The 18,442-nt window shown below is 48.8% G+C and overlaps 1 protein-coding gene across 1 annotated transcript; it reads left to right on the top strand.

Annotated features, from left to right (window-relative positions):
* The first annotated feature begins 1,928 nt into the window (after window positions 1-1,928).
* HEBP2 (heme binding protein 2) lies at window positions 1,929-10,578 on the top strand. Its single transcript, XM_026504891.4, has 4 exons — window positions 1,929-2,140; window positions 2,665-2,800; window positions 3,546-3,726; window positions 9,762-10,578. The coding sequence occupies exons 1-4, from the start codon at window positions 2,039-2,041 to the stop codon at window positions 9,958-9,960; spliced, it is 618 nt and encodes a 205-aa protein (XP_026360676.1). The 5' UTR covers window positions 1,929-2,038; the 3' UTR covers window positions 9,961-10,578.
* The last annotated feature ends 7,864 nt before the right edge of the window (window positions 10,579-18,442 follow it).

Genomic DNA, 18,442 nt, shown 5'->3' with positions numbered 1-18,442 from the left:
AAAAACCTCTTTTTTTTTCTTTACACCAGGCACACACAATCAGATGGCTATAATCAAAAAGCCAGGTGATAACAAGCATTGGAGAGGTGTGGAGACACCGTCTCACAGCCTGCTGATGAAAATACGAAGGGCACACCCACTCAAAAAAACAGCCTGGCTGTTCCTCATAAAGTTAAAAGTTGTGTTGGCATTTGACCCAGCAAACCCCACTGCTGGGAATTCACCCAAGAGAAACGAAAACATGTCCATATAGAAACCTGGACACAAGTGTTGGTGGCAGCATCATTCATAATAGCCCAAAGCTTGAAAGAGCTCAAATGTCCATCAACTGATGAAAGCTATTTATTCAGTGGAATATTCTCAGCCATGAAAAGGAAGGAAGCGCTGATAACATCTACAACACGGATGAAACCTGAAACGTTTGCTAAGTGAAAGGCGCCAGCAATGAAGGACCACGTGCGGAATGCTGGAGGGTCTGCACGCTCGCGTCCCCTTTGAAAACCAAATGCTCAGCGTGATATTAGGAGGTGGGGCCTTTGGGCGGTGAGAAGTCAGGAGCGCAGGAATGGGGTTAGTGCCCTTAGGGAAGAGGCCAGAGAGAGCTGCCTTGCCTCTTCCACTTTGTGAGGTCACCACCAGGCGTCTGCCACTCAGAAGGGCCTGCACCGAACTTGCTGGCATCCCGATCTTGAGAAATAAGGTTCTGTTGCTTATAAGCCCTTGAGTCTGTGAAATTGTTACAACAGCCTCACAGATGAGGACGCTGCATCATTCATTTACGTGAAATGTCGGGGTAAGCAAACCTAGAGAGACAGAGGGCGGATTCGTAGTTGCCCTGGGCTGGGGGATGGGGAATTGGGGAGTGACGGACAAAGAGTATGGGGTTTGGGGTCGCGGAGAGGTGATAACAATGCTCTAAAATTGTAGTGATGTCTGCGCGACTGTGAATACACTAAAACACTGAATGGTACACATTAAATGGGTGAGTTTTATGTATGTGAATTATATCTCAATAAATCTCTTAGGAAAAATAAAAAATAAATCTAACCAAAAAGTTTTAAAGGCACTAGAGTCCTGCCGCTGTACCCTCCATTTCTCTGCCCCCTTCCACCTCCCTCCCCCAGCCTGAGAGTTCTAGTGGGACGAACTGAGAGGTTCTGGGATCATTTCAGGGAACGGTCAATAAACCAGGATAGTTCAAGATTCTCTCCAGGCATGACTGTAGCCCCATCTGCCTCCTCCCGCGAGGGACCTTGACGGCTGTTTGGCACGTTGGACACCTTCTAGGTGTGAGTAGGGCCTCACGCCCCTGGCCGGCCCCCGGATCCCACTCGCACATGGAGCCCTGGGCCACGGGGGTGCCAGAAGGTACAGCGAAGGTCCCAGCCGGCAGGCGTCCGCCCCCCCCCCCCCCCCCCCCGTCCCTCTGGGCGAGCAGGCCCCCTCCCGCCTTCCGCTGAGCGCACCCAGGGTGCGGGCAGGGCTCAAGCCGCGCCCCGGGAGTAGCCGGATCTGCAGAACCGGCTCCCCGCGCGGGTGGAGCCGCGGAGAGGTTCCCAAACCGGTTACACCGGAAACCCCACAAGCCAGTTGCTGAGTCCTCCACCCCGGGCTCCCACAGTGGACACCTCTGCGCTCCGCTTAATTTAAAAACAAGGGCGGCGGACGGGAGGGTCTCCCAAAGGACGCCCGGCCTAAGCGGCCCCTGCAGGCCTGTCTCCGGCCCTCCCCGCTGCGGGGGGAGCCGGGCAAGGGGGGCGCGGCTCCGCGGGAGCTGCCCGAGTGGGAATCGGGGCGGGGGGGGGGGGGGCTCGAGGTCGCAGCGCCCCCTCCCGGCCCAGGCGCGGCCAAGCTCCTGCGGACTCGGGTCCCCCGCACTGCGGGGAGGAGGGACGCGCGTCGGCGGGTGACCGGGGCTCCGGGCAGCGCCGGGGCGGGGACTCGCGGCCGGGCAGGCGGGCGCGGTACGCACACGCAGCGGGGCGGCCCCTTTCTGGCTCTGCTCGCTAGCCTCTCTCCCCGAGCATCGGCGCCGCCCATGGCCGAGGTGCTGGAACCAGAGCCCGCGACAGCCGAGCGCGCGGCGGCCCAAGCCGTGGAGACGCCGGGCTGGACGGCTCCGGAGGACGCAGGCCCCCAGGTAGGCGCCTCCCGCGGGCGCGGACGGTGCGGGCCGGGGCGCGCCGGGTGATTTGCAGTGGCGCCGGAGGGTCCCGCAGATTGCAGTAAAAAGTACAATTTCTAAAGTTGTCTGGGTCCCCAGCTCCTTTCCTGCCCAGATGGGTACATTCTGTCGGTTAGCCATTTATGGCTACGTCTCCTTTTCAACAGGCCACGTCTCGGTTTCTTTTGAGGTTAAAAAAAGAAAGTGGAATTGATCAGGACCCAGAGCCCGCGGTGGGACCCTCATGGCCCAGAGGACGTAACAGATGCTAGGTCTTAACGTCAATGGAGCCGAGTCCCCGACTCCTGCCTGTGGGGCGAAAGCCTCCAGCGTCTTTAACCCAAGGATGGGAGCCTCGGGGGAGAGGCCCTGGCAGGTCCTTAGGAAACGGAACCAGGGGCCCATCCCAGGTGGAACCAAGATCAAGGCACCTGTACTGTTGCCTTTCACGTCCTGCCTTTTTGGAATTGCTTCCCCCAAATTTTCTCTGTTCATTTCAGCCCGGCAGTTACGAGATCCGGCACTATGGACCAGCCAAGTGGGTCAGCACTTCCGTTGAGTCTATGGACTGGGATTCAGCCATCCAGACTGGCTTTACAAAGCTGAACGGCTACATTCAAGGCAAAAATGAGAAAGGTGAAGACAATTTACCTTATAATTATAGATATTGTCGTTGAGTCCCCTGGCTTATTCTTGAGTTTTAGCTTATTAAAGAGATATACTTTAGAATAGAAAAATAATGAGATCATCAAAGACTTAATGCTTGAAGACAGGGACTCTGCTCAGGACCCTTCACAGAGTCTAGAAGAGGATAGTGCTTTTCAGCCTCTATTCTTGTCTGTTTCTGCTGGACGAACTGGGCCTCTGTGTACCTAGTGTTCAGTACTTTTCATGGCTAACGCTTCGAGGTAATTTAGTGACTGGTAGGTTAAGAGTCATCAGGAGGCAGGAAGGTACAAACAACACAAGATCCAGGGTCTCAAGACATCTGGTTCGGGCTCTGACGCCATTTAGGTTTCCGCAGGTCACTTAGCCTGGGGGGATGTCAGTTTCTGAATCGTAAAAAAAAGAAAGAAAGAAAGAACAACCTGGACTATATGATCTCTAATTTTCCCTTCCGTCCCTAAAACTAGAATTTATTAACCAGAAATATTAACAGTACAGAAAGTCTTTCATGTGGCCAGTGGATAACTGAATCGTTTTGCCCTTGTTTTTCAATGATGAAAATTATTTCAAAGGTAAATTTTGTGTCCTTAGCATCATGTAAATCAGGAAACTCAGATCAAAAAATAATAGGTTAAGTTTTTAGAAGCAGTCATGAAGAAACTAATTCTGCTTTCATGGTCTTTTCACGGTATTTAAATATTATTTTATGGTCCAGAGATGAAGATAAAAATGACAGCTCCAGTGACAAGCCTCGTGGAGCCCGGAGCAGGTCCTTTCAGCGAGTCTATCATTACCATTTCCCTGTACATCCCCTCTGAACAGCAATCCGATCCGCCCAGGCCTTCAGAGTCAGATGTCTTCATTGAAGACAGAGCCGAAATGACTGTATTTGTACGGTAAGTGGTAGATAATTTATAGCCCTGCCGACTGCTAGCTTTCCTTGCCTGCTCTCAGTTTAGCTCCTCTGCCGTTTCAGCCGGCTTTCACCTTCCGTAGAAAAAGAGATCTAATGCACCTTGTGGTGTTTTCCTCCCGGCTTAGTTTTCTATGTTACTACGGGTCTATGCAAGATATCATCAGTCCATGCCATGAAGAATTGGTTGCATACCTTCCCCAACTAAGACACAACACACGTTAGTCTCAACCTGCCGTTGACGTAAACCTGAACAAAAATCCTAACACACAGTGCACGGTACCCTCCTGCCAGCTTCTAGGTCGTGAGAGCCCCACACCCTTCCTGTGATCCCAGAGGGACACGAGCTGCTTCCTGCCGTCACTGCCCCTGTTCGTGGAGTGGCTCCTTTGTATTGTTTCAGGCTTTCGGTGACTGTTTGGCCCATTCTTAAATTCTCTCTGTTGAAATTTAAAACACGCACAGAAGACGATAACAGTCTCATACTGGCGTCGCTTTAGTCCTTTCTCTCCCTCTCGTCACCATGCTCCTGCTGAAGGAATCTGTCTGTCTCTGTTTCCACGGACTCCTCAGACCACCACAGTCGGGGAGAGCCCATACCATCTCCTTGGGACTGCCCTCGTCACCCTCGGCCGTGCCCTTGCCCCTGGCACATGATGGCAGCCCTTGCCCGTGTGACTCCTGCGGCCTCCGTGTATTGACTCATCTGTTCTCTTGATACTGATTCATCCTGTTAAGCCTCAGAAAGTCACTCTCTTGCCATTCTTCTCCTCCCGTTTCTGTCTCTCACCCAGGAAGCGCTGCTGATGCCCCGCACTGACCCCCATGTCAGAGCAGACTTGCTCTGGGTGATCTGTTTATAAAGCTTCAACTACGGGTGTCCAGTGACTCTCAAAATTTAGTGTCTCCAGCCCCGGTTACCTACTTGTTGGATGTTTCCATGGGAGGTAGGTGGGGATTAAACTCAACAGCTCTACAAATGAGGCTTCCCCCAATTCTCAATGATTATGGGCAGTGATCTTCTCTTGCCTGTCTCAGCAAAGGGCCTCATCGACCAGACAGCCTTCCCAGCAGGGACTCCAAGGCCACCATCAGCACATCCTTCCCTGACAACTCGTCATCAGATCCGGTCCAGTCTCCTTGGACACGACCCATGATTCTGTTCCCTGCTCCCCTTCCCTGTGACTCCCTCAGGTCCTCATCTTCTAGGAGCCACATGTCAGTCATCTCTGGGTCCCCTAGTGCTTGGCATGACGTAGACGCTCGGATGTCTGTTCATCTTAGGTCTTGCCTGTCCCACCTCGGTAGCCTCCCACCCATTGGGACTAACCTGCCCGCCATTCTCTGTCTCGTGCTCCACACAGGAACCCATGATCTTTCTTTCTTTCTTTTTTTTTTTTAAAGATTTTATTTATTTATTTGACAGAGATAGAGACAGCCAGCGAGAGAGGAAACACAAGCAGGGGGAGCGGGAGAGGAAGAAGCAGGCTCATAGCGGAAGAGCCTGATGTGGGGCTCGATCCCATAACGCCGGGATCACGCCCTGAGCCGAAGGCAGGCGCTTAACCACTGTGCCACCCAGGCGCCCCCCATGATCTTTCTTACTACAACAGCAGCAAAACTAAAACCCTGACCCATTACTTCACTAAAAATCTCGGTGACTTCCCACTTGCTGCTGGGTCAAGTTCAGATTGTTCACAATGCCTTTTATAATGTGGCCCGACCGTGTCTCCCCACTAGTTATGTTCTGCTTCCCTTCCCACCCTTTACTGAGCAGCCCGTTTTCTTCCCCATCTCTCTTTTTTCTTAAGTTTTTATTTAAATTCCAGTTAGTAACATACAGTGTAGTATTAATTTCAGGTGATGCAACACTTCCATCCATCCCTCGGTGCTCATCACAAGTGCCCACCTTCATCCCCATCAACTGTTCCGCCCATCCCCCTCCCCCCCTCCCCTCTGGTGACCATCAGTTTGTTGTCTATAGTTAAGAGTCTGTTTCTTGGTTTGCCTCGCTCTCTTTTTTCTCCCCCTTTGCTCACTTATTTTGTTTCTTGAATTCCACATATGAATGAAATCATGTTATTTGTCTTTCTCTGACTCACTTATTTTGCTTAGCATAACACTCTCTAGCTCCATCCATGTTGTTGCAAATGGCAAGATTTCATTCTTTTTATAGCTGAGCAATATTCCATTATGTATATGTAGCACACCTTCTTGGTCCATTCACCCACCGATGGACACTTGGCCTGTTTGCGTGTTTTAGCTGTTGTAGATAACGTGGCTGTAAACATCAGGGCGCATGTGTCCCTTTGAATTCGTATGTTTGTGCTCTTTGGGTAAATACCTAGTAGTGTAATTGCTGGATCGTAGGGTAGTTGTTGTTTTGTTTTGTTTTGTTTTCCTTTTTTTTTTTTCCTTTTTGAGGACCCTCCATACTGTTTTCCAGAGTGGCTGCACCTGTTTGCATTCCCACTTAACAGCGCAAGAGGGTTCCTCTTTCTCCACATTCTTGCCAACATCTGTTGTTTCTGGTGTTGATTTTAGGCATTCTGACAGGTGTGAGGTGGTATCTCATTGTGGTTTTGATTTACATTTCCCTGATAAGTGATATTTTTTAAAATATTTTTTTATGATGTTAGTCATCATGCTGTACGTCCCTGGTTTTTGATGTAAAGCTCTGATAAGGGATATTGAGCAACTTTCCACGTGTCTGTTGGCCATCTGGGTGTCTTCTTTGGAGAAATGTCTGTTCATGTCTTCCGCCCATTTTTAAGTTGGATTATTTGTTTTTTGAGTGTTGAGTTTTCCAAGTTCTTTATATATTTGGATATTAACCTTTTATCAGATAGGTCCTCTGCAAATACCATCTCCATTCTGTAAGCTGACTTTTAGTTTTGTTGATTGTTTCCTTTGCTGTGCAGCTTTTTATTTTGATGTAGCCCCAATATTTTATTTTCACTTTTGTTTCCCTTGCCTTAGGAGACATATCTAGAAAGAAGTTGCCATGGGCAGTGTGAAAGAAGTTACTGCCTGTGTTCTCTTTTAGGATTTTATGGTTTCAGGTATCACATTTAGTTCTTTAACCCATTTTGAATCTTTCTGTGTATGGTGTAAGAAAGTGGTCCAGTCTCATTCTTTTGCAAGTTGCTGTTCAGTTTTCCCAACACCATTTGTTGAAGAGACAATCCAGTATCCCATTGAATATTTTTTTCTCCTTTATTGAAGATTAACCGACCATATAATTGTGGGTTCATTTCTGGGCTTTCTATTCTGTTCCCTTGATGTGTCTATTTTTGTGCCAGTACCATACAGTTTTCATTATAGAACTTTGTAATATAACTTGAAATCTGAAATTGTGATGCCTCCAGCTTTGCTTTTCTTTTTCAAGGTGGCTTTGGCTATTCGGGGTCTTTTGTGGTTCCACACAGAATTTAGGATCGTTTGATCAAGTTCTGTGAAAAATGCTGTTGGTATTTGATAGGGATTGCATTAAATATGTAGATGACTTTGTGCAACATAGACATTTTAACAGTATTTGTTCTTCCCATCCATGAGCATGGAATGTCTTTCCATTTCTTTGTGTCCTCTGCAATTTCTTTCATCAGTATTTTATTTATTTTTTTTAAAAGACTTCTTTAAAAGAAGTTTTACTTCTTCCTTGCCAATCTGGATGGTTTTTTTCTTTTTGTTATCAGATCGCTATGGCTAGGACCTTCCACAACTCTTTACCTGTGACCTCAGCCAGGTTCCTCAGATTTTCCTTGCCCAAAGCTCTTCATCTGTAAAATGTGTGTAGTTATAGTACCAACCTATCTCCTAGGGTTGCCATGCAGATTAAATGAGTTAATATCTGTAAAATAGTTAAAACGTGCACATGACCTATTAGCTCTAGCTCTTTCTTTCTCTTCTTCCTGGAGCACCCACTTTGATCCTTCAGGACTTGGATCAAAGGGTACCTCCTCTGTGATGACTTCCTCAGTTTCTCCAGTTAGCTAGCCACTCTGTTCGCCTGTTATTCTAAATTATACTGATAGAGGTATGGACTGTAACTTTCTCAAGAATACAGTAACCTGGCATTCTGTTCCTATCCTGCAGCTCCTAGCAAGGCAGGTGTGTGGGAAGAGAATCATATGTGTGTCTACTGAATAAAGCTGTGGATGGATCATTGGAGAACAATATGTATTAAGAGAACAAAAGATGATTTCTAACTAGGGGGTTCTAGATCTGATTTCAGGGCAGAAATAGGATCTGAAAGCAAGTTTCCTTTAGGCAGAACAGACTAAGAATTGGCTCTTCATTAAGGAAATAATAGATTTAGGAGGCAAATATTTCTTAACACATGGCTCAGAATTATTATCAGTCAACATTCTGAAAATTAGAACAGTTTTGTCAATTATCTTCAATGTTGTATTTCACGTACACGTGCGTTCATAGATTCCTACGCTGTTCAATGAGGGTTTAAAAGGTACTGCGTGGCAGGAACAATTCTAGGTGCCTCGTGAGCATCGTCGAGTGAAATAAAGATGGTTTGTACCCTGGAGAGTTTACATCTTACCTAAAGAATGGTAGGTCTAAGCTTTTCCATTGGCACATTGATAATACAACTTATGCTAATGAAGGGATGTTGCGAATATTCGTGATTTTCTGTGTTTCTTATTCTTAACCTTCAAAATCAAATTCATCATATTTACATGTCAGCAACTCAGCTAGGTCTGTGTGCTGTCATAATTTAACCTCAGGGTAGTGTTGTTTATATACTTGAAAATCTATACTTAAACTTTTATTCTCTTTTCCCACTTTTTATTTAAATCTTTTGACTGTCTTTTCTTCCCCATCCCCATGGCAACCTCCGAACTGGCTCCTTCCCTCCAGTCTCTTTTCCATCTGTGTTTCCCAGATCCTATCAAGTTGCTTTTCTGCTCAGCATCCTTCAGAATAATCTCAAAAGGCCTTGAGGTGACCCCCAAGTTCTTCTTTCTGGCTCTGACTCACCTTTCAGAGCTTCTTTTGTGCCTCACCACCATGAACATGCTTTCTATTTCTGAACATCCGTTCCTTTTCTTATCCTTCCCCTTTCCCCCTTTTTCTGCTCAGCAAAACCATCCTCCATGCCACACCCAACTCAGATGACATCCTTACCCCCGATTCAGTCACATCCTCGGGGTTCCCCAGCATATTGATCCTGTCTCTGTTAAATCTCTTCTCAGGCTGTATATAAAGAACTGCCAAAACGCTCCCCTCTTCCATTAGACTGTAAATTCATCGGGTCGAAGCTCTATCACATTCGTCTGTAGTGCAGCACCTACCCTTTTCCCAAGGAGAGAAGGGGAGGGGAAATGTTCCATAGGAAATTGGAAGTCTGAAAGGGAGTCTTCGAAGGGGGTTCAGTAGGGTCCTCTGACCAGCAGCAGCATCGGGAGCTTGTTAGGAATGCAGATTCTCAGGCCCCACCCCAGACCTCCTGCGTCTGCATTTTAGCAAGATTCCCAGATGACTTGTATGTGCTCGTGATAGTCTGAGAAGCAAGAGTTAGAGCACGAGATGGTGAACGTTCCAAATCTGCTTGCCAGCAGCTGGGACGCGTGCCTCCTCCTGGGTCTCCTCGGTGTGGCGAGGTGGCGCTGAGATTGGGAACCAGAGGAGAGGAATGGCCGGGTCAGCTGCTGGGGGGAGGGGCTCAGAAACTGCACTAGAGCCAGCCTTCCTTTTTTTTTTTTTTTTTTTAAAGATTTTATTTACTCATTTGACAGAGAGAGAGAGAGACAGCCAGTGAGAGAGGGAACACAAGCAGGGGGAGTGGAAGAGGAAGAAGCAGGCTCCCAGCGGAGGAGCCTGATGCGGGGTTCGATCCCAGGACCCTGGGATCACGCCCTGAGCCAAAGGCAGATGGTTAACAACTGAGCCACCCAGGCGCCCCATAGAGCCAGCCTTCCTAGTGCCCACTTCTGCTCTCCTTTCCAGCCTGACATTTACACCAGCATGAACGTCATTCACGATTCTTTACTTTCTCCTTCGCAGGGCTTTCGACGGATTCTCTAGTGCTCAGAAGAATCAAGAACAACTTCTGACGTTAGCAAGCACTTTGAGGGAGGAAGGAAAAGTTTTCAATGAGAAGGTTTACTACACCGCAGGCTACAACAGTCCTTTCAAGTTGCTTGATAGAAATAATGAAGTGTGGTTGATTCAGAAAAATGAACCCTCCAAAGAAAATGAATGAGAAAGAACCCAGGAAGTTCCACTGCTTACTGTAGACATCAACACTACCTACCCGTAAAATGCAGGTCTAGTCGCTCTACCTGAGAGAACTACGATGAACTGAGCTTATTCCCAAGGTGCCTTTTAATGCTCGAAGCTTTAGCTAGATACACAGGGAGCGGGGGACAGTATTCTAGAAACATGTGAATCAGTCGCAGCTCTGGAGAAGTTTATTTCTATGAGGCTCCCGGGAAGTGTCCTGTTACTTGACCCTTCTTCACATCATGTTGCCTTTTTCAACTTGGATTTGTGTCATTTGGAAGTTATCCCCTTCAGATATTATCAATACAAATGTTAAAGAGGTCTCCCGTGCGGCACGGCGAGGCTGTCAAGCGTCTCGAGGTAAAGTTCAGTTGGAGACAAAAATCAGATTCTTTCGCACCTGACCCTGTCACATTCTCCGTGGGCTCCTCTTCGCCATCCACCCAACAGCCCCCACCGCACAAGAGAATCCCCACCATACCCAAAAGGGTGAATATTTCATGGCAAAGAACAAATTTATGAAGTTAGGGACTTCTATCCCATTTTGAAACTCAATAAAGTCATGTTCTCTCCCGAAGGCATGTATACAAACATGTAATTTTAAAATTCGTGTGCATTTTTAAAGTATTTCATGTAGTTCTGGAGGTCGTATAAAAATGATTATAGTTATTGAAAGAATGGGTTGCCACACAATCAAGGAGGTTGGAACCCGTGCCTAATTGTATTGGAACGTGCCTGTCCTGGGGACAAGCTCTTCGGGCTCCAGGGGCCCCAAACAGACCAGGTTCGGCCACTTGCCACTGACAAAATCCAAAGGCAGAGAGATGAGAAAGGAATTTATTTCAGTGAGGCCAGCACTGGGAAGACCAGGCACTAGCATCTAAAGACGATCTCTAACACGCTGGAAACGCTTCCAGGTTTATACAAGGACAATGTGGGACAAAGGTCGGGGGGTACATGTGGGTGGGCAGTAAAGGTCAGGTCGATCATTGTCTTGCAGTCAATCACATGGGGTCTTTATTGCTTGAGAGGGTAGTATCAGTTCCCATAAGGAGATACTTTGCCCACCTGGTCTTTTGCCTGAGTTAACAGATACGCTGGAAAGAATCAATTAGAAAGTACAGACTGAGGTCAAAATGGGGGTAGTTGAAGTCCTCTTCCACAGACAGGAAGCCCATTGTGGGAAAGGCAGTAACTACTGCGGCCTCCCAGGGCATGACGGTTGTGAAGGGGAAAGGAGTGAAGGGGAAAAGCAGGTTGGTGCTCAGAAACTTCCCAACAATTCAGCTGCCCGTGGATGACACTACTTTCAGTTTCCATCACTGTGTGTGTTCAAGCAGAGAATGTGCGATCACTTCTAGAAAACATGTGAGCATCCAGTGGTGAGAGGACAGAACCAGATGATGCTAAAGTCCCTTCAACCCCAACCTGATGTGGGATCTCTTAAAATTAACCTCCCAACTGGGATACGTACAGGGAGCATAGCCCTCGGTGCCCCTAAACCCTTCCACAGCACAACAATTCCCATCTCTCCCTTACCTGGATTGCTAACCTGGACAAAGACATAGTTAACGGTTTCCACAGCTAACTAACTTTTCTGGAGTACCTTCTAGGTGCACCATTCTAAGTGTGTCACCTGAATTACGACATTCAACTCTCAGAACGACTCTGTGTCCCATTGCAGCAGCTCCATTTTGCGGATACAGACGTTGAGGCACAGAGATGTTAGGTAACTTGCTCCAGATGAAGCTCTAAGAGCAGAGGCTAACTGGAGCCCAGGCAGTCTGACTCCTGGGGCCGCGTGGTAACCGCCAGGCCCCACCGGCAGCCGGCTGTTCAAGAACGCAGCTCTCTCAGGCCACGAGTGGCGGGGACCACATGGAGCGTTCGTCCTGCGTAGCCTACACGCATAATCAATATGATTGTGGCCTCAGAGCTACCTTCCAGGTTGTAATTTTTTATACAAAACAAGCTAGATTTCCTGGCTTTGAAATTCTTACGGATATAAAATTTTTAAATCTCAGGCAATTATTTTCCAAAAGTATTGGCTTGCCTTGATTACTTATTGGTTCTTTGCCCTTTTATGCTTGCCAAAAAGAAATTAAATTTCTTCTTTAGTTCATACAAAAAACCCCAACTGGAGGACCCCTTCTAGCCCTCCTCCTCGAATGTCCACAGTACTAGCCTCTCCTGGTATGAGGTAAACATTTCTAATATTTGCTCCATAATTCTATACAAATACGCATCTCTTATGCAATAAATTCCATTTTAAACAGGAGAGGCATATTTCTGATGATCAACATTTAGAAAAAATGGATTTTTACCATTCAAGTCCAGGATATCCCATTTTCCCCGTCTCTTCCATAAATCATAAACTAAAACATTTTTCAGCCCTAAATCAATCCAGAGACCATTTCTCAGAGCAATGAATCGGTTATTTTAGTTACATGGCTGGCACTGACTACCAGATATCCCTTCTGTCAACGGGTCTGTGGAGACTGTTCTCTCGTCTACAGGAGATTCATGGGTAGGCTCTTCTCCCGGGCTAAGCCTTCTGCCTCTGCTGCTGGGGTAACTCTTGCTCCCTCGATTAGCACCTCTCCTCTCCTCTCTAGGCTGTCCTGCACCACACGTTCCAACCACTCTGCCTACCGACAGGTTCGGGTTCTGCCTGATTCTCCTCACCCCCCCCCCCGAATTAAATCCTTGTTCCTCCCCAAGACTTTTATGGGGGACAATAATTCCCCTCTCTCTTTTGCCTGGATTATCCAATTTCTCTGGAAAGAGCGAGCCAACGTCTTCCTTGGAGTTCTAGGTTTCAAGGAGGGATCTCAGGGATCCTGAGAGGGATTAAGGTGAGCCGTTCCCCACCCACCACTGCTCTCCACAGAGCTAGCCACATGTCGATGTGTACATCAATTTTTCATAAGATTATCTTTAACCAAGTCTGGAAAGAATTCACTTAAACTCAGTACATTCATTCCGTCTTTTCTAGGTATCACTTAACCTGTCTTCCTAAACATTTCACTGAAGGGTCATTTACTTGCCTTCACTCTTGAAGAAGTCCTGGTGGCATGCCTACCCTGTTCCAGGCACTGCACGACACACGGGGGCCAGGACACGGTGGTGACAGACACACTCGCTCGTCAGAAACTTCGTAATTACCCAACCCCACAACGCCTCTCTCTCTCCCACTCAGTCCTCCTTCCTGAGAATTCGGCAGTGAGTGTCCTCATGGGGTTTATGTTCTAGAGAGGCAGAGAGTATAAATGAAATGAGGCGCTGGGAAGGAGGGTGGCGTGGCCGGGGACAGTAGATGTCACACAGCGGGGACAGCCCAGGCCTCTCCGGAAGAGACATTTGAGCTTGGAAGGGCGAGAGGGGGCCAGTCAGATGAAAGCCTGGCAGGTCTGGGACATCCTGGGCAGAGATGCCCGTGTCAAAGGAAGAGGCCACCTTCAGCATTCAGAGCAAAAAGCTGCATGTCGTGCTCGCTGAGCAAGCGAGAGCTGGGCTCGCAGCCTCTCTGGACCAAGCAAAGCGCTGACCCGGTCCAGGGCTGTGGGAAGCGCAGCGCGAGGGCTGGCGGACTTTCACAGTCCCTCGGCTTTGTTGTGGACGCGCTGTTCCCAGAGTGAGGCCGCTGCCGCTGAGCCGGACTTAGGAGGCTGACTCAAAGGTGAGAGGACTGACGTGAAGGTGTCCTTGATCGTTTCTGGTACTTAGGCGTAAGCGTGGCCAGAGACCGGTCATTTCTTTTCTGGGCCTTGGGGAAGGCAAGCACACGGAGGTGGGCTCCTCAGATCCGCCTTCGAGAAACGACCAGCTGCCTGGCTTCGAGGGCTGTGGTCAGCTGATGTCTCCAGGTGACACTCTCTTCAGGGCGGGCTGCAGATTCAAGATAAGGACACTATTCTCGGGGCTATTCGGTGGGAGCTGACGGTCTGCTGTTTTCTGGCATCTCCCAGCCAAAGACTGAGCGAATGGTGGTGCAAGGACCTAGCTGTTTCTGCCCAACTCAGGCCCCTTCTAAATAAACAGTCCGTGCTCTGGAGCTCCATGGTGGACCGGCAGAGATGTCATCAGATCTGTCATGAAGCACGACAGCTGCCCCCACCACAGTCTTGCTTTTCCTTTCTCCTTTCAGAGACTAACTTTGTCATACATTTTTTTTGTGCTCCTAACTCCATCCTAGGGTCAAACCAGCAAACCTGGGATCAGAGTGGCCCACGATCATGGGCAGTAAGATGGCATCTTGACACTGGGTCACTCAGTGCGTGGCTGGTGATGAGGCTCACAGCCCTGGTGGACAGGCGGTGCGTAGACAGCTCCTGGCTTAGAGGGCTGTCTAGTTATTAAAACTTTTGATGGAATGACCTGCTTCCGGAGAAGCATACGATGGCTGGTGGATGATTCGGGTCTCAAATATGGGGCAGGGGTGGATAATGAGTGCAAGGGCAATAGACTCGAATGGTTATTACTAACCTGATGTCCTCCAGGTGGATAAGGAAAAGCTGAGGTTGATTAACAGACCATTTAAAACTAAGTGTGAGAGCCAGAGTCTCCTGGCTGAGAGGCCCTCACCTCATGCAGAAGTTAAGCAGACAAAGCTGAAGGTCCAGCACAGGATTTGATGGTAAAAGTAGTAACCACCAAAAGTGTTCAACCAGGGGCACCCGGGTGGCTCAGTTAGGGCGCCTGCCTTCGGCTCAGGTCATGATCCCGGGGTCCTGGGATTGAGCCCCAGTTTGGGCTCCCTGCTCAGCAGGGGGTCTGCTCTTTCCTCTCCCTTTGACCCTCCCCTGCTCATGCTCTCGCTGGCTCTCTCTCTCTCAAATGAGTAAGTAAAAATCTTAAAAAAAAAAAAAAAAAAAAAAAAAATTCAACAAACCAGGTTTGTTACACCAAGGTCAGGACCAAACCTGGAAAATGAGAAGGGGACAGCTGGTGGATGCCCCCAACAATTTCGACTCCCTGAACATTTCTGAACATTCTGGGCCTGCAGAAGAGGCTCAGCCTTTCCCCATTAAGAACTAGAATTACCCCTCCCGCCTTCTCATGCCATAACAGGAGGAAATGCAATGTTCATAGAGCTCTGTCCCCCTAAGGCAACAGGTGCCCCCAGAAGCTGGCATCCCCCACCTCCTGGGCCTGTCCCCACGGGGAAGTCATAGCATCACCCGGCTGGGGCCCTGCCAGGCCCGACGAAGGACGAAGTGGATAACGCGCCACAGGTGCTACAGAGCCTGGCCGACACGCACTGGCGGGGGCTGGGATCATGCCCTTGGGCCCAGGATCCCCAGGGGCTCAGTCAGAGGTGCCTGGACAGAAGACTGGCTAAGGGAAGGCTTACTGGCATGGGGGTATCACTCAGGATCCAGGATTTACTCCCGTGAGCAAAACTCCAGGGGCTGGTGCAGACTCAGGGCGTTAGCGTGGGTGGCTCCTGGAAGCCTGGAAAAAGCAATGGAAATGTTCAAATGCCCGAGCTGCAGGGAGAGAGAATAGAGGAAGGGACGCAAACCCCACATCTGGGTCCGTGCTGGATAATGAGCTGATAACAAGCCCCATCCGAGTTTTGCCTTAGTCAGCTGTAAAGAGCCATGCAGACTGCGGGGCTTCAACAACAGAAATTTGTTTCGCACAAGTGCCGACGGCTGGGAGCCCTCCGATCAAGGTGTTGGCCGAGCCAGTGCCTGTCGAAGGTCGGTTTCCTGGTTTGCAGACAGCCGTTTTCTTACTATACCCCTGCATGGCCGGGGGGAGGCGTTGGAGGAGGTCATCAGGAACACACGACCGCCCCTTGACCCCAGAGCTGGACCCCGGCAGTTGGAGGCTCCCCACCCTCGCCCCTGTCGATGGAATGCCTGCTCCTCTCTCCCTCCCCGCTCTTAGATGCTCCTGCGAGGGCACAGCCCTGGGATGGAAATGGGGATGGGGCTCAGTTAAGGCCTCTAGGCACAGTCGTGCCCCCTTCGCCGCAGGGGATACATTCTAAGACCCCCCAGCGGGTGCCTGAAATCACAACAGTACTGAATCCTGTCTACTGGTTTATCCTATACATACACACCTATGATAAAGTTTAAATTTATAAAAATAAGGCACAGCAAGAAGTTAACAATAACCAATAATAAAATTGAAATGAGAATATACTAAAAGTTATGTGAATGTGGTCTCTCTCTCAAAATACCTTATTGGACTGTACTCACCCTTCTCGTGAGGACGTGAGACGACAAAATGCCTAGGTGACGAGATGAAGCGACGTGAGTGACACAGGCCTGTGTGGCAGCGCTCGGCTGCTCCCGACCTCCTGAACACACTCGCCCCGGAGGAGCTTCCGTTGCAGGGCTTGGGCGCGGGGACCTGAAGCCGTGGGAGGGGAGGCCGCGGAGAAGGGGTCCATGGTAAACTTTCGAGATTCTGGTGGGCAGGTACGGAAACCTGCCCGTCTTACAGCCACCTAAGACAAACCTCCTATGTCCCCCCGTTTATTAAAACTGCCACCAACCAATGTGGAACGGTTTACCTCTCCTTTTGGTCTCTCCCTGCCCTCTGTGTTCCGAGACCAATTTCAGATGACACCCGGGATGTTTCCGAGCAAACTGAGAGCCAACCAGAGGGTTCCTTTTCTTCTTGTAAGACCACTAATCCCAGCTTGAGGCCTCCTCCTTACGACCTCCTCAAAACCAAATTATTTTCCGAAGGCCCCATCTCCAAACAACAGTTGCACTGGCAGCCTTGTGAACTTGGGGGAGGGGACACAATTCAGTTCATAGCAATTACGTTCCATGGGAAGGCCCAGAGGACCCGCCGTTCGGCAAGTGGCACAATGATGTGCCCCTGGAAAGGCACAGGTGAGAGGTGTGTGAGCAAAACCACACGGCTCGGCAGCGGCTGTCCTCTGTCGTGCAGGCCGGCAGGACAGGTCGGGGAGGAACGTGGCTTGCCAAGACAGCAATGTGGGTGATGAGCAGACTACGAAGAGCCCAGGTGGCAGGCCTCATTGCAGAAACCAGGCTGAGTTAATGATCATATTAACCACTAAGGTCAAAAGGGCAGCCACGGGGGCCTATCCTGTAAAGTCTTGCGGAGATGGTTACTAGAACACGGCATCTGGAAGGACACAATAGATGGGGTAGCCAACAGGGATAATGCTCTTTATACATAATCAAAAGAGAGCAAGAATGGATAAGCAGGGGGCGGAGATCACCACTCCCAACGCCCCCCACCCCAGCCCACAACACTGATCCCTCACCCACTTTCCAGAGTTGAGCCTCTTTTCAGACTCAAAACTCTCTGACTGAAGAGGTGGTTGGGTTCCCAGGAAAAAGGTCTCCGCAATATTTCAGTAAATGTGCACACTAATGAGTCCCCCAATATTTTCCTCAAGGGACCTGTGTCCATTTGCTCAGGTGGCTGTACCCTGGAGACAGAGAAATACCCAGATATGCTGGGCTCCAAATTGACATTGGATGCCCAGAAACCTAGGGTGTCATCATAGTTCCTCTCCCCCATTAAAGTGGGAGCATATGGAGGTTAGAAAATAAATGGAATTCTAATCAAAGTTTGCTTCCAGTTGGTCCCCTGGGTCTGCAGACTGACCACTGGTTATTGCCTCAATCCCTGAATGTATAATTGACATACTTGGAAGGTAGGATAACCCCACATTGATTCCTTGACCTCCAAGGAAAGAGTGTAAGCTTCTCACCCCCTTTCCACTAAATCAACAGTATTCCCTTGAGCAATGTTTTTAAAGATCCCCAGGTGAACATCCACTTCTAGCTGAGTGGTGAACCAGAAACAAGACGATGAAAGCCCACAGCACCTGACTGTACTCTCAGAGAAGGGCTGGGCGGGGATATGGAAAGGTGAGTTCAATGACTGTTCAAACTTGTGGCTTCAAGGCTGTTTCTAGGCAGCAAAGCAGGGAGGAGGAAGCCAAACAGACACCACTAGTCTCACTGACTGAGCTGAGAAGACAGAGATCAGTGTTAGGGGATGCCAAAGTGAACAGAATTTGTTCAGCAGCATGGAGGATTAAGACACACACACACACACACACACACACACACACACGCCTCTATATATCTACAGTGAGTCCTCTTAAGTTCTTGGCCAAGCACTGATCTGGAAAGTATAGGAAGAAACTACCCAAGCCAAGAAATGAACAACTCGAGAACAGTAGAAGAAATAATTCACAGGTCATATTTGGGGCTGGGAACAGTTTTTGTTTTTGTTAGCAAGAGTGGAAATAACTACTAATGCATGGGCATCAGGTAGTGCCCTCACAGGGTATTACCTTAGTAGTCAGGTTCAACTGTCTAAACTAAAGACTTTTCTGGACCTCCCCTAATGAAGCTTAAAAGCAAGACTTGAAAGGATCAAACTAATTCCAAGAAACTTGGCTGTACACCAGAATAAAGCCCAATACTATTTGAAGGAATACAACAAAATCCATCAAC

Source organism: Ursus arctos, unplaced genomic scaffold (assembly GCF_023065955.2).
Source record: "Ursus arctos isolate Adak ecotype North America unplaced genomic scaffold, UrsArc2.0 scaffold_13, whole genome shotgun sequence".
Lineage (NCBI taxonomy): Eukaryota > Metazoa > Chordata > Mammalia > Carnivora > Ursidae > Ursus > Ursus arctos.
Note: the sequence above shows the minus strand (reverse complement) of the source record. Positions and strands in the feature narration are given on the sequence as shown.

Coding starts and splice junctions, on each gene's coding strand:
- HEBP2 (XM_026504891.4), top strand. CDS start 2,039: ATGGCCGAGGTGCTGGAACCAGAGCCCGCGACAGCCGAGCGCGCGGCG. Junction 2,801..3,545: donor TCAAGGCAAAAATGAGAAAG/GTGAAGACAATT, acceptor TTTATGGTCCAG/AGATGAAGATAAAAATGACA. Junction 3,727..9,761: donor GAAATGACTGTATTTGTACG/GTAAGTGGTAGA, acceptor TCTCCTTCGCAG/GGCTTTCGACGGATTCTCTA.